Genomic DNA, 14,318 nt, shown 5'->3' on the forward strand with positions numbered 1-14,318 from the left:
CATTCACTTTGAGAACTCATCTTTTCACCGTCTTTTACTCCTCCTCAGAGGAGGATTATCAAAAAATAGAGTATAAGACAGCAAAAAACTATTGGAAAGTTTCCAGTACCTCCACACAAGGGAGAGACACCAAGATGATCTTTCTGCATGCCATATGGTTCCACACTGCACTATTACCACAGTAGCCACGATCACCTGGTCAGAAGCCAATCAACAACAAGTAATTTTCCCTTAGTACAGAACCTGTTGGCTTACTAGTGTCAGCTTCTGCCCGCTGTTCCAAGAAAATACAATATTGTATATACAATACACAATGTGCTCCAGTAAACATGATTTTTAAAACTTCAGTTCTCTTTGCACAATTTTGTTGATTTAAAGCAGTATCTTTTGCTCAATCCAAAAATAAAAGCAAATAAAATGTGTCTTTTGTAGTATTGTGTTTTTTGTTACATTGAATAAGTGACTACAAGATCTGTATTAATCATTCCTACATTATTGCCAATGATCAACTTCAGACCACTGGTATGAGGTCAAGATGATTCAAATTTACGATATTAGCCTCTGCTCCCCCAATGCTATGATGTGATTTAAACAGACCATGTGCAAAATCATAAAATACAGCCATTATCCCAGCATTATGATATTACACCAATGTCTGAGCCATCTTTCTGCAGCTGTTTTGAGTAAAAAGATCTTGCACTTAAAAGGTGTAATTTATAATCAATGGACATTCCAAAGTTCTTTACAGAAAATAAAGGACTTTCTGAAATGTATTAGTTATCATAGAGGAAATATGATACATAGCAAGCTTCCACAAGCAGTAGTATGATAGACGACAATTGTTTCTGACGTTGGTTGAAGGAAGAGTAACTGGCAAAGACACGAAGTCTTTTTCCTTAAACACGATAGGATCATTCCAAAGATGGCAGACAAGCCTCTGTATAATGTCTCGTCTGGAAGGTAGTACCCCTGACAGACCGGTGTTTCAAAGTTAAGCAGCAGAGAACCAGCCTGGACGATTGGGTTAAATCCTGGAAAGGGTTTTGATACTACAACCCTCTGGCACAGACAGACAATCATACTACCAACTGAACCATGACTGACTCAAAGATTGCAAACTTAGTCCAAGTTACAAAGTGAAACTAGCCTGTATTATGAAAAGCACTAAATGGAATATACTGCAAGTAAATTTCAAATCTATTTCATTTAAATTTTGTTCAACTCACCTCCTCCAGTTTTTTGACTTCCATCTCCAGTTGTTTATTCTGTTCAGTTAAAGATAAAATTCGGGTGAGTTGTGATTGCCTGGGATGTACTGTTATGTCAAACTGATGATACATACAGCGCCAAAATCTGAAGTCAAAATCAAAAGATTTGAAAATTAGAGAAGAATAAACTGCATACATGACAGGGAATTTTAAGAATAATTAAAACTTACTTGAAATTGAAAGAAACAGTATTTGGTTGAAGTACTTCACGAGCGCAAGGAAGATTACTGTCATAGAGTGGATTCAAATACTTGCGTTGATTTTCCAAAAGAAATGACCACAAGGAATGGGTTCTCTGTTGAATTCTGCGAAAAGTAGGTTTTATTAAAAATATTACATCTGCAAGAATGCTTGCATTAAAAGAGTTTCATACTAATAGATGGTCATTGACTTTCTCAAATTGAAAATTTCAGATATTTATTAAAATCAATGTGCTGTGATAGGAAACAACCTGCATGTCTCTCAAGCTTCTAAAGATGGAGAATCTCTTTTCAGAATTCATCTTTTACTTTATCAATCAAATTTACCATGCCAGTACAAAATAAATCTTACTTCATTTCCTCCCTTTCTTTTTGGCAGTTTCCAATGAAGTTTCCAAACTGGCAGGAATGGACATGTTCATGAATCTCAAGTAAGTAAGTTTCGTTGTACTCAAAAACGCGAGGAAACTGTTCAGTCAGGTGCCAAACACATTCGATGAACTGTGTAAACACAGGAGATATTTCTTTGGGGTCTCCATCAAGCTGGCCACATCTACATAACAGAAAAGGGGAGAAAAAAATAGTATTAGATTAAATTTTCTAATTCTTTTTGGATGCTCTTTATTTCTTCATCAAGAAAATAAAGCAGTACTCTTGGTGCAAGAACCTCTTGGGTTTGGTGGGAGGGGGTGGAGATAGAGAGGAGGTAAACTTTTTTTTTGGTCAAGACATTGAAACTTGTAAATACAGAAACTCCTTCCATTCTCCCTTCCTTCCCCAGGAGTACTATGCTCTTGCTATGTCCGATAGACCGAAGAGACCAAGACCGCATTGTTTCAAACACTTCAGATGCAAACCCGTAATCCATAAGTACAAGCCATCTACATTGATGGAGGAGTGGCTGAGTTAGTATGGCAGTTTAAGACAATACCTACTCTATTGTGTATATAAAAATCAAATAAAACAAAAGCTCAAATTATTCAGCAAGTAACGTACATTGCCCAAAGACATGCACGATAGGTGGATTGGCCATGCTACATTTTCCATAGTGTCCAGGGTTGTGCAGGCTAGGTAAGTCAGTTATGATAAAATGTGGGGTTATGGGATAAGGTGGATGACTGGGTCTGAGTGGGATGCTCTTTGGAGGATTGGTGCAGGCTCAATGGGCTGAATGGCTCTATCTGCGTTCTAGGGATTCTATTATTAGAAAAATATAAGGGAAACAATTAACTTAAAAAGGTTTCAAGAATATTACCAAAACTGAAGCTAACTAGGTTTTAGTAAATTGAATAAACTTTACTGTTTTGGATATTTTTAATCAATGCCTAGAGTACTGATGTATTGTAAAGAAATCAAATAATAGAAACAATGTTTTATGTAGAGAGAAACAAAGTTAATGCTAAAACAAACATGGAACTTCCTCCAAGTTGTACAATTTCAAAGTTTTAAGTTCCATTCCACTCCAGGGCTTGAGCTTCAAAGTTCCTGCTGATATCCACTGCAGTGCTGAAAGTGTTGGAGGTGCCATCTTTTGGACAAGATATTAAACCAAACTATCATCTGACTGCTTGGATAAATTTAAAACCTCCTGTGGTACTATTTCAGAAATGGTACCGGAGTTATCTCCAGTGTCTTAGTTAATAGCAATCAAATCAACATAGTAGAAAACAGATCAGTGTCACTGCATTGCACAAGTTAGTTGCCGCGTTTCCTACATCACAACAGTTCAAAATCTGCTTGGAGATATCTGGCAGTTGAAAACCAATACAAAAATGCAAGTTCATTTTAGTTAATAAAAAAATATAATTTCCTCCAAATTCTATTCACATTACCTATCCGCAAACTTGTGTCCAAATGTAATCCAGTCTTTTTCTATCAAAACCTTACAACAGGAAAAAAAAGTTAAATGCGATTTTAAAAAAATCTTAGAACATTCAACAATTTTGCATTTGAAAAAAACATTTTAGAAAAATAATTTACTCAATTAGGGCAGGATGTGTTTTGTTCTGTCATAGCATTAATGCCTGAAAATTAGAGTAGTACAGAGAAATTTCGATTTGGTAGCTTCAAACAAAAAAGTTCAGAGATGAGTTATGTTTAATTAATCAAGTTGCCCTCAAACAAGGTTTTATCAAACTTCTAAAACACAATGTTTATGAAGCCATGAGTTATGGATTCAAATTACTTAGTTATGCTATGAACACTTTGCCTTACTTCTACTTTACTGGTGTGTCTGCTGCCATTTTTGCTTAGACGTCTGTTTGACCTTTATTTGGGATCCAAATTCTACCTGTTTAAAATCACTGAGCATAATTTTATGGTCCTTCACCAGTTATTCTGCAGACATGTGGGGGTCAACAAATTCTCTATGGGGTGGGGGGTGTCTCACCTTTTGCACTATTTCAGACCCTCAAGTGGCCATTAATGACCATTTAAGGGCCATCGTCTACTTGGCCTCAGTTTTGAGGCTGGTGGGAACAGTTCAAAGGCAGGAACCTGCAAGTCAGCTTACTTAGACCTTGTGTAAGGAAAGCACAACCTTCAACTGCCTGTTCACCACATCAGGCTTGTGCACCCAAAGTTGTTATCCCATGGCCTTGCTGCCCTCAGAACACAAAAGCAAGCCATTCATGCTATCATGGAGTCAGAGATGTACAGCACGGAAACAGACCCTTTGGTCCAACTCGTCCATGCTGACCAGGTATCCCAACCCAATCTAGTCCCACCCTCCAGCACCTGGCCCAAATCTCTCCAAACCCTTCCTATTCATATACCCATCCAGATGCCTCTTAAATGTTCCAATTGAACAAGCCTCCACCACTTTCTCTAGCAGCTCATTCCATACACGTACAGCCACAACATGTCCTCCCAACTCCTGTACTCAATACTCTGACCAATAAAGGAAAGCATACCAAACGCCTTCTTCACTATCCTATCTACCTGCAACTCCACTTTCAAGGAACTATGAACATGCACTCCAAGGTCTCTGTTCAGCAACACTCCCCAATACCTTACCATTAAGCGTATAAGTCAAGTTCATGCTGTAAAATTATTACAGTTTCATTTAAAGTATTGACAATATGTATTAATAAGAATACGTCACTGCTGTACGGAGGCAATTCTGAAACATAGGAATGCAGAGAGAAACACCTACTGTTTACACTTCTGTCAACAACACACCAGAAATTAAAGGAGCCAAGCTAATTGGAGGCTCAAGATAGGAATCAGCAAAAGGTATACATAATTCAAGTGACAAAGTAAATATAGTCTTTTCACCGAGACTTGCAGAGACATAACAGCCGAAAATGTTGCCCATTTCAGCACCTGATTTTTTGCTTACAAGGAGTGGAAGAGTATCTCAGATATTACACTGTTAAAACAAATGCAGAAGTCATAATTAAAACCTATTCAGCCTCCTGTATCAGTGAAATTCTGACTAACATTGCAACATGCTATAATGAAACAAACAGGATTAATTCTCTCAAGTAATTAAACCTGCTCCACTACAGCTTCTCGCCAAAGGATGTGAACTTACTGTTAGAATATTCCTTTTCCTCCAAGTTTTCCACAGTGATAAAGACCCAAATGATTAATTTCCCATCTTTACATCTTTCACATTCTCCTCTCCTGAGGTAGAAGAGCCACTTGTGCATTGTCTTTTATAGAACATAGAACATACAGCACAGAACAGGCCCTTCGGCCCACAATGTTGTGCCGAACATTTGTCCTAGCTTAAGCACCTATCCATGTACCTATCCAATTGCCGCTTAAAGGAAATCCGTATAATCAAACAAAAACATTGGGAACATGTTCAACCAGGTTGAGGATGATTGTGGGGATTGGTTGCACCTACAGTTAAGGAAGATGTTCAGGACCTCTAAAATGTCTGGTCGGGAATACGGTTAGTGATGAGGATACTACTATTATTCTCCCTCCTCCCTCCTAGCAAGGGACTTGTTGGAGATGTGTTAGATTTAGCTTCCATGTCTTCCTGCACATATACATCTTGCTAATGCGCATTTTCTAGGCTCAAATTTGAAGTCATTGTTTGTGTGTGACATTAGAGCTGGTACTGTGTGTAAATGTACTCCATCATTTAAATCTCCATAAAGATTCACTTCTATGATTAATGGAAATGGGTTAAATTAATTAATAACTCCAGTTAAGTACAGCACTATACATGTTTACCAAATTGAACTTTATTAACAATAGTTGAAAAGAAATGCTGGAATTATGTTCAAAAAGAAAGCAAGCTTTTCTTACCATAAAGCCTTTTATTGTTCTATAGTACGGATCCAACAGCAGGGAACCCAAAGAACAGACTTGGGCCGTACGATCCCAACCATCAGAGCAATGGACTAAGACACTAGCACCTTCATGTCCTACTGCCTGTTCAAAACAGAAGACAGACAATGTTATTAAGCCATTCATGCAAATTTATTTCTTCAGCATAGTGAAATCCAGAGTTCTTAGAGTCAGATGTACAGCATGGAAACAGACCCTTCGGTCCAACCCATCCATGTCGACCAGATATCCCAACCCAATCTAGTCCCACCTGCCAGCATACAGCCCATATCCCTCCGAACCTTTCCTAATCATATACCCATCCAAATGCCTCTTAAATATTGCAATTGTACCAGCCTCCACCACATCCTCTGGCAACTCATTCCATACACGTACCACCCTCTGCGTAAAAAAGTTGCCCCTTAGGTCTCTTGTATATCCTTCTCCTCTCACCCTAAACCTATGCCCTCTAGTTCTGGACTCCCTCACCCCAGGGAAAAGACTTTGCCAATTTACCCTATCCATAATTTTGTAAACCTCGATAAGGTCACCCCTCAGTCTCCAACGCTCCAGGGAAAACAGCCCCAGCCTGTTCAGCCTCTCCCTATAGTTCAAATCCTCTAACCCTGGCAACGTCCTTGTAAATCATTTCTGAACCCTTTTAAGTTTCACAACATCTTCCCGATAGGAACGAGACCAGAATTGCACGCAATATTCCAACAAAGGCCTAACCAGCGTCCTGTACAGCCGCAACATGACCTCCCAACCCCTGTACTCAATACTCTGACCAATTAAGGAAAGCATACCAAACGCCTTCTTCACTATCCTATCTACCTGTAACTCCACTTTCAAGGAGCTATGAACCTGCACTCCAAGGTCTCTTTGTTCAGCAACACTCCCACAGACCTTACCATTAACTGTATAAGTCCTGCTAAGATTTGCTTTCCCAAAATGCAGCACCTCGCATTTATCGGAATTAAACTCCATCTGCCACTTCAGCCCATTGGTCAAGATCCTGTTGTAATCTGAGGTAACCCTCTTCGTTGTTCACTACACCTCCAATTTTGGTGTCATCAGCAAACTTACTATCTGTACCTCTTATGCCTGCATCCAAAGTTCTTAAATAAACTGTTTAAAACTTCTGATGGCTTTGGTGTCTGTAATTCAAGATCAAATACTGATAAGTATTTCTTCATTAAGTGAAGATGACTCCACATATTCTGTGGAAGCAGGTTTATTGTTTGATTTAAGCACTTATACACAAAAATTTATTCAGAGTTATGTTTTTAGCTGCAGTTGAACACATGCTTAATTCACAAAGCCTAGGAGATTAAAAAAATACAGCTCTATTTTCAAGTTCTTATCTTCAATACATGCTCATTCACTTAACTTGAATTCACACTTGTGACACTTTTGGACACTATGATTAAATGCTTTTGATGGAAGAGTTATGGTCAAAGAATCATTTTATTTCAGAAATTATAAGTATTTCATGCAAACTAGCAAGAAAACAATCTACTTCTGCATCTGCACGGAGGGTTGGCATCTATTTATAGTTAGTTAGGAAAGTGAAATCCCTTACAACTATATTAATTACTGATAAGGAATCGCCTGTCAAAGGAAAAATTTCTTTCCTTGTGGGATGGTTACTGACAGAGAGTCAGAATCAAGGCACAAAAGGTAATAAACTGAACATGCCAGAAATTTTAGAAAAGCAGCAGAAAACAAATATTCGACCTATCAAAAAGTATTTTTGAACAAAACACACAAATTAACAATGGAGGTAAAGGATTCATATCTTTTCCAAATTATGCTTACTCTGAACAAGTTCAGCATTTTCTGATTGCGCTCTATCATGCAAAATGTTTGTTTCAACACAGAATTGTTATTTATCAGATTTCAAAGTGAACAGCTGATATTATGGTTTAGGAATGTGAACGGCACGGTGGCTCACACCATTGCCTCATAGCATCAGGGACCTGGGTTTGATTCCAGCCTTGGGCAACTGTCTGTGGAGTTTGCACATTCTCCTCTAGTGTGTGGGTTTCCTCTGGGTGCTTCAGTTTCCTCCCAAAGTCCAAAGATGTGTAGATCAGGTGAATTGGCCATGCTAGATTGCCCTTAGTATTCAGGTAGGTTAGGAGCATTAGTCAGGGGAAATGTAGAGTAATAGGATAGAGATGCAGGTCTGGGTGGGATAACTCTTCAGAGGATTGGTGTGGACTTGTTGGGCCGAATGACCTGTTTCCTTACTGTAGGGATTCAATGAAATGACCATTTTTGCAAACATCTAATGCAACTATTTTACTACATTGTGGAAGTGTGCCATAAGAAATTATATTTAATCATATTAATATCTAATTTAAAATTACATCTGAACAGACTGGTATCAGTGGCTAGTTACTTTTTGTGGGACTTTTAATCTGATTTAAATACAAAGAGCTTTCATCAAGGCTAGTGGACCACAGTAGTTGTGTCTGAAAAAAAAATCATTTTGGATTTTATAATTGTTATTTTAAGATACTATTGCAGTTGATTATAATTTCCCCTCTAAGACAGATAAATAAAAGCTAATTAGTATTCCATCTGCATTATTCAATGTTTTATCTTGTTAATTTTAGTAAGATTTGGAGTCCATAAGAAATTAGCCCTTTGAGCCTGCCCTGCAATTCAATAGGATCATGGCTGATCTAAAACTCTTTGCATCCACTTCCCTGCCTTTCCCCTGTAACTATTTCCCTGATCAAGAATCTTAGCCTTAAATATACACAAAGACTGCCCCAACAGCTCTGTGGCAGTGAGTTCCAAAGACGCATGCCTCCAAGGGAAGAAATCCTTCCTCATCTCAGTCTTAAATTGGTATCCCTGCATTCAGAGTGTGCCTCTGGTTGTCCTTGACTCTCCAGCATAGAAACACCCTCAGTTTATTCTAACAAGCCCCTTAAAAATCCTATGTTTCAATTAAAATAACCTCCCATTCTTCTAAACTCCAGAGTGTTCCAACCTGTTTAACCTTGGCTCTTAGAAAATCCATCCATATCAAGGATCATCCAGTGAACCTTCTCTGAACTGCCTCCAATGAAGTGACATTTTCCTCAAATAAAAGTGGTCTTAGCAGTGCTCTGTACAGGTGTGGTAAGACTTCCCTACTCTTAATTGAATCCCCTTGAAATAAGGGCCATCATTCCATTAGCCTTGCTGAATATCAGCTGCACCGGTGTCTAACTTACTGCATTTTATGTACAAGTACCCCAAAGCTGTGTTGCAACTTTCTGCAATATTTTTTCCATTTAAAGAATATTGCATTTCTTTGGTCTCCTTACCTACATCATGCTCCATTTGCCTACATTTTGCCAACTTCACCTCTCAACATCTCTCTGTAAACTGCTTGCATCACTCATAACCTGCCTTTCCATTTATATTTGTCATTCGCAAGTGTGACTACAATATATTCACTTCCTTCCTCCAAGTCACTGATATGTGCCAAAAACAGTAGTGGTCCCACTGATCCCTGTGAAACTCCACTGATCACAGGCTGCCAAATGAAAAAAAAACCCTTAGCCCCACTTGCTTTTTCCTGCTCATTTGCGAATTTGTAATCCATGCTAATATACTACCTCCAGCCTCTCGGGCTCTCACCTTAAGACTTCAGCTTTGAGAGGTACCTTGGTGAACGCCTTCTCAAAGTCCAAACAACAACTTCTGGTTCACCTTGATCCACTGTGGTGGAGGATTCCTTAAAACACTAAAAATTTAGTCAGCCAAAATTTCCCTTTCATGAAGGGATGTGACTCTGGTCAATTAAATCAGGATTCTCCAAATGTTCGGCTATTACTTCTGTAATGATTATTGGCAAAGTATTGGAATAATAGCTGGTTGGCTAATTGAGCCATAGATACCTGCTTTTCCATTCCCCCCTTTTTCAATAGGTGGGGTGTCACAACAGCAGTTTCCCAATCCTCTGGTATTTCTCCAGAATCTATCTTTTGTTGGAAAATTATACCCAATGCATTCACTCTGTCACTACCTCTTCTAGAATCCTACGACGCATGTCATCAATCTGCCTTTACTCCTATTAGTTTATTTAATACTATGACTTTAATGACAATGGTGATTGATTCCTTAGTCCTTAGCTGCAAAAGTAATATGTTACAGTATATAAGCTCAGTATAAAAATTTTTCTTTTCCCATGTGTAAATCTTTTAATTCACATCAAATTAGCCAAAGTAAATATACATTTGCAGCATGAGCAAGGTACTACTTCAGAGTTTGAATAATTAGACTTTGTTCCATGTCTAACACATGGAGAAACAAAAAAAAATTGTACCACCTTTGGTGTCTGATCATTGAAGGATTAAATGTAACGGACAACAGTATGGTACCATGCCTTGACATAACTGACAATACAAACATGAAATCATGAAGTTTTCACAGCACTTTTTGTAGAAGATAGAAATGGTATCCTAAATCAGTTCTAAAACTTACCTTCAGCATGCTCTAAATAAAACAAAACTTTTGAAGTGGACTCTTAGTACCTCCAAAACATATGAAGTTAGATCGTAAAAGTGCTTTCTACTCAAAGGACAACCAATTAGGTAAATAAGAACCTTACAGAAGGTATAGGGATGAACCACCAGTCTGTCTGAGTCAGTTAATCTCACCCAAGGAAGAAAAAGAAAAACAAAACTAACATGTTGGCCTCATAGTTGGGATTGTGGAGGACATGATTTCTTCCTTCCGATTTGTATATTGCAGGAGGCAGGGAGACAGGCAGGGAGACAGGCAGGGAGACAGGCAGGGAGACAGGCAGGGAGACAGGCAGGGAGACAGGCAGGGAGACAGGCAGGGAGACAGGCAGGGAGACAGGCAGGGAGACAGGCAGGGAGACAGGCAGGGAGACAGGCAGGGAGACAGGCCCCCACAGCCTGGATCAAAGGAACGGCAAGACATTTACAAGCAAAACGTCAAAAAGCTTCAACTCTGTTGAAGGCTATTCCAGTTTTGTAATATACACCAAACATTGGCATTAACTGCTTACTTGTTCAGAAAGCTTTATCCATCCTCTATAAACTATTAGCTTGATATAATTTTTATATGTAAGAAGGAACTTCATACATGCTGTAAAATGAATTAATATGTACTTTAGCAAGAGATGTAGCAGCATCCAGCACAGCTTTAATGTGGCGAAGCCATCCAGAACTCTCCAAACCACTTAAGAAGTCACTCAGAGACAACTCTTTGGTTCCACACACTAAAAACAAGGAAATATATAATCAACATGAGTCAAATAATTTTAGCTTGTACACTTGGTAAGAACATATTTACTTATACAGTTTGGAACCAAGAAATATGTCTCATTCTGTGTGACAGATGAAAACGAAAAGGAATCTTTCTCAACATCTGTTTTATATCCTGTGCGAATTTTGTTATTGGATTCTCAAAAACATTCTGCCCAAAAGAAATGTAACAGATAAGGTTAACACTTCTGATTATTAACTCTGAAAAAACGGTTTAATTCCCATGTCAAATTGAAGAACTTCACTACAGTAGTTTCCTACCTCCAACACTACAGGGGAAATAACAAATGATTCTTTATATCCAAATGTTAAAAAGACTTGAAACAAAAAAAAATAAACAAGTGTTCAATGCACAAAAAAAAAAATTAGATAGCATCTGATTCTATTGACTAAACATGTGCTTCCATGATAGTGGCACCTCAGGAGAAGCCACTCAGACGGAGGGCAATTCTCAATAGGCAATAAATGCTGGCTTTACCTTGTACACTAACTGCTGATGAAAATTTAACTGAATCATTCATTTGAAACTTTAAGCAAAAAAAAACTGAAAAAGATTCACCCTGATCTTTTGCAACAAGGTGCTCAGCCTCATGGAGGATGGGCATATTTGCACTGTCCTCATCCCGTCAGTTGTTTAATTTTCTCCCACATTCATGACAGAGCAGGGCTGCAGGAATCATTTTCTTTGGTTGTGGACTTCGTTCATTGTTTGTAGAATGCTCTCCTGCATCTAATCATCCATTATATCCCAAATTGTATTTTCACAAGGGAATGCTTTTTTTGAGAATGTCATATGTTAGGCCAGACATGATCTCCTACACTCCTCATTTGAAACAGGTTTGGTGAATAGCCTGCGGTTAATGGGCAAGTGAAAGCTATGTCAGAGCATAAGGTTTCATTCTGTTTTGGCCGTCAGTACCTTTTGATGACCAACTCAGAGTTACTAGGTTTCTTCTGAATCTTTCCCATTTAGCAAAGTAGTAGTGGATGCTGGAGACTCAAGTCCAGAGTAAGTTCTGTGCTCTTATTACTCTCTGTACATCTTCCAAGTAGTGTGCAACATGGAGGAATACTAACTTATCAGTTGAAAGGAGGTGGTAGGTAGTCATGAGAAATTTCCTTTCCCATGTTTAACTCAACTGTGAAATTTCACAAGGTCAAATATTGCGAATGTGCAAGATTGCTCACTCCTGATTGCATACCATTGCACGGTCATCTCTGCTGTCCTCATAACACAGTATATGGTGTTGATGATGGAAAAAGCTGAGATAGTCGTGACCACAGCCTTTCAGCTGAATCATTGTCTTTTAGCCGTCAGGTTGTAATCCACACTGAGATGATGGCGGATTTTGTTCCCCAAAAAGATACTAGTGAACCAGATGGATTTTTAATGACAATTCAGTGACTTCAGTCACTATTACTGACTAAATCCACACCAATGTGCTCAATTTTCAATTTCCCTCTGAAATGGCCGAGGAAGCTACATGGTTGAATCAAAATGCTACAAGACAACTAAATAATCAGCACCTTGGTAAGGTGGTAAAGAACTTACTTCTAATAGAAATGTAGCTCAGTACATTTCGAAGAGAAATAAAGAGGACAGGAGGGATTATGGAGCCCTGAAAGATGTACATACCATACTTTAGGAACAGCAGATCAAAACACACCTTCATTGACTTTCTGCAAGCTCGCTCTCATGACATGTATATTTTCAATCCCAACAAACTTAAATCTAATATTGGAATAGTTGTCTTCATTCTCATATCCTTTGCCAGCAGCTCGATTTGCCATTGCATTTAGCTGAAAAATATAAAAATAAGCTTGTGATATTTCTTACAATTGCTATATTTAGTCAAAGATATCTAGTAAACTCTTAACATTTGTCTGTGTTGATTTATTGCTAAACAAGATTCACACTTACTTTTGGTCTTGTATCCATTACATACATGAAGTGGCTGTTGGGATTAGCTTTACTTATAGCTTGCAGCATATGCTCATCTTCGAGACACCTGGCACTAAAGCCAGATAATGGTTGGCTGCATCTACAAATGGCAGCCTGGTAAGAAAGAGATAGATAATGGTAAGTAAAACAACAATAAACAGCACAGCAGCAAGTAACTTCCACCTTTATTTCCTCAAATCAGAGGTACAGTCGTTATTTTACTGGGCACAGAACTGGCTTAATGATCAGCACCAGATTTAAGAAGAAATCTCAGCTGATATGCATAGCTTCTGTAACTGACTTTTTCAGTTTAAATCTTTGTTGTGCTGTCTGCCTTTGATTTTATTTTTAAATATTCTCCATAGTTCTCATTAGCATCTCTCTCCATTCTCCGCACATTCGTGTTTTTTCTAGTCTCATTTTTAATCTACTACATTCTAGCTCCCTCTACAAAGAAAAATATAACTTGAGACTGGTCAACTGGGTGCTTGTTGGTGACATGACAATAATGAACATTAATACAATACCTGCTTCTGGTAAAAAAAATAAGACAATGCAGGGAATCTTCCTTTGCTCCTGAACTTGGAACTCCCAACTATAATGGGCTTGCTGACACTTCTGGGAACATATACTTCTGTTGGGTATGTATCACAAACCTGTTGGTGGAAATGAACAAGCATATTCATAAAATTAAAAAACTCTACCAGCATAAAGAATATCCACAACTCCCAGGTGCCATTTATTATAAAAAAATTTTATAACAGTGGATACAGTCTACAGATACAATGAATGTCCAATGAGACCGAGGAGCTCAGGTCCAGAGATTTTTCAAATGTCACAAATAGGTGCAGAAATAATCAAAGTGGCCAGTGGAATGCTGGACTTGATATCGAGAAGAATAGAGTCAATATCGATAAGGACGCAGAAGTTGTGCTCCACCTAAACAAATGTAGACCCTACTTGGAGCACAGAACAGCTTTGGACACAACACCTTGCGGGGGGTTGGAATTCTCTTTCACAAAGGCAGTTGATACCACATCAGTTGTTAATTTTAAATCTGAATAAATAATTTTTCGTCAAGGTATTAATGGACATGGTGGACCAAGAGCAGGTATATAGAGTTAGTCCATATAACGGTCACGATCACACTGAATGGCAGAAAAAGGTTTAAGTGGATGAATGGCCTACTCCTGTATGTTTCCACATTACATTTGCGTTGTTTCAACAACAGAAATTTAATTTAATCAACTAATCAAGAGATAACAAAGCAAAGAAGTAGCATTATTACTTTATATTGACTTCTGCATGCAAAGTCATTTAAAATAAC

The 14,318-nt window shown here is 38.3% G+C and overlaps 1 protein-coding gene across 1 annotated transcript in view; it reads right to left on the minus strand.

Annotated features, from left to right (window-relative positions):
• The window catches only part of mtmr6 (myotubularin related protein 6), a 44,585-nt gene that overhangs the window by 6,245 nt on the left and 24,022 nt on the right, over window positions 1-14,318 (minus strand). Inside the window, exons 5-13 of the mRNA XM_060826102.1 lie at window positions 13,519-13,647; window positions 12,971-13,105; window positions 12,717-12,849; window positions 10,894-11,003; window positions 5,732-5,857; window positions 3,301-3,350; window positions 1,821-2,021; window positions 1,439-1,573; window positions 1,227-1,353 (exon numbers count right to left, since the gene is read on the minus strand). Of these exons, the coding sequence (XP_060682085.1) occupies window positions 1,227-1,353; window positions 1,439-1,573; window positions 1,821-2,021; window positions 3,301-3,350; window positions 5,732-5,857; window positions 10,894-11,003; window positions 12,717-12,849; window positions 12,971-13,105; window positions 13,519-13,647 (1,146 nt within the window). The remainder of the gene's footprint in view (window positions 1-1,226; window positions 1,354-1,438; window positions 1,574-1,820; window positions 2,022-3,300; window positions 3,351-5,731; window positions 5,858-10,893; window positions 11,004-12,716; window positions 12,850-12,970; window positions 13,106-13,518; window positions 13,648-14,318) is intronic.

The sequence above is a fragment of the Hemiscyllium ocellatum genome, chromosome 6, assembly GCF_020745735.1.
Source record: "Hemiscyllium ocellatum isolate sHemOce1 chromosome 6, sHemOce1.pat.X.cur, whole genome shotgun sequence".
Classification (NCBI taxonomy): Eukaryota; Metazoa; Chordata; class Chondrichthyes; order Orectolobiformes; family Hemiscylliidae; genus Hemiscyllium; species Hemiscyllium ocellatum.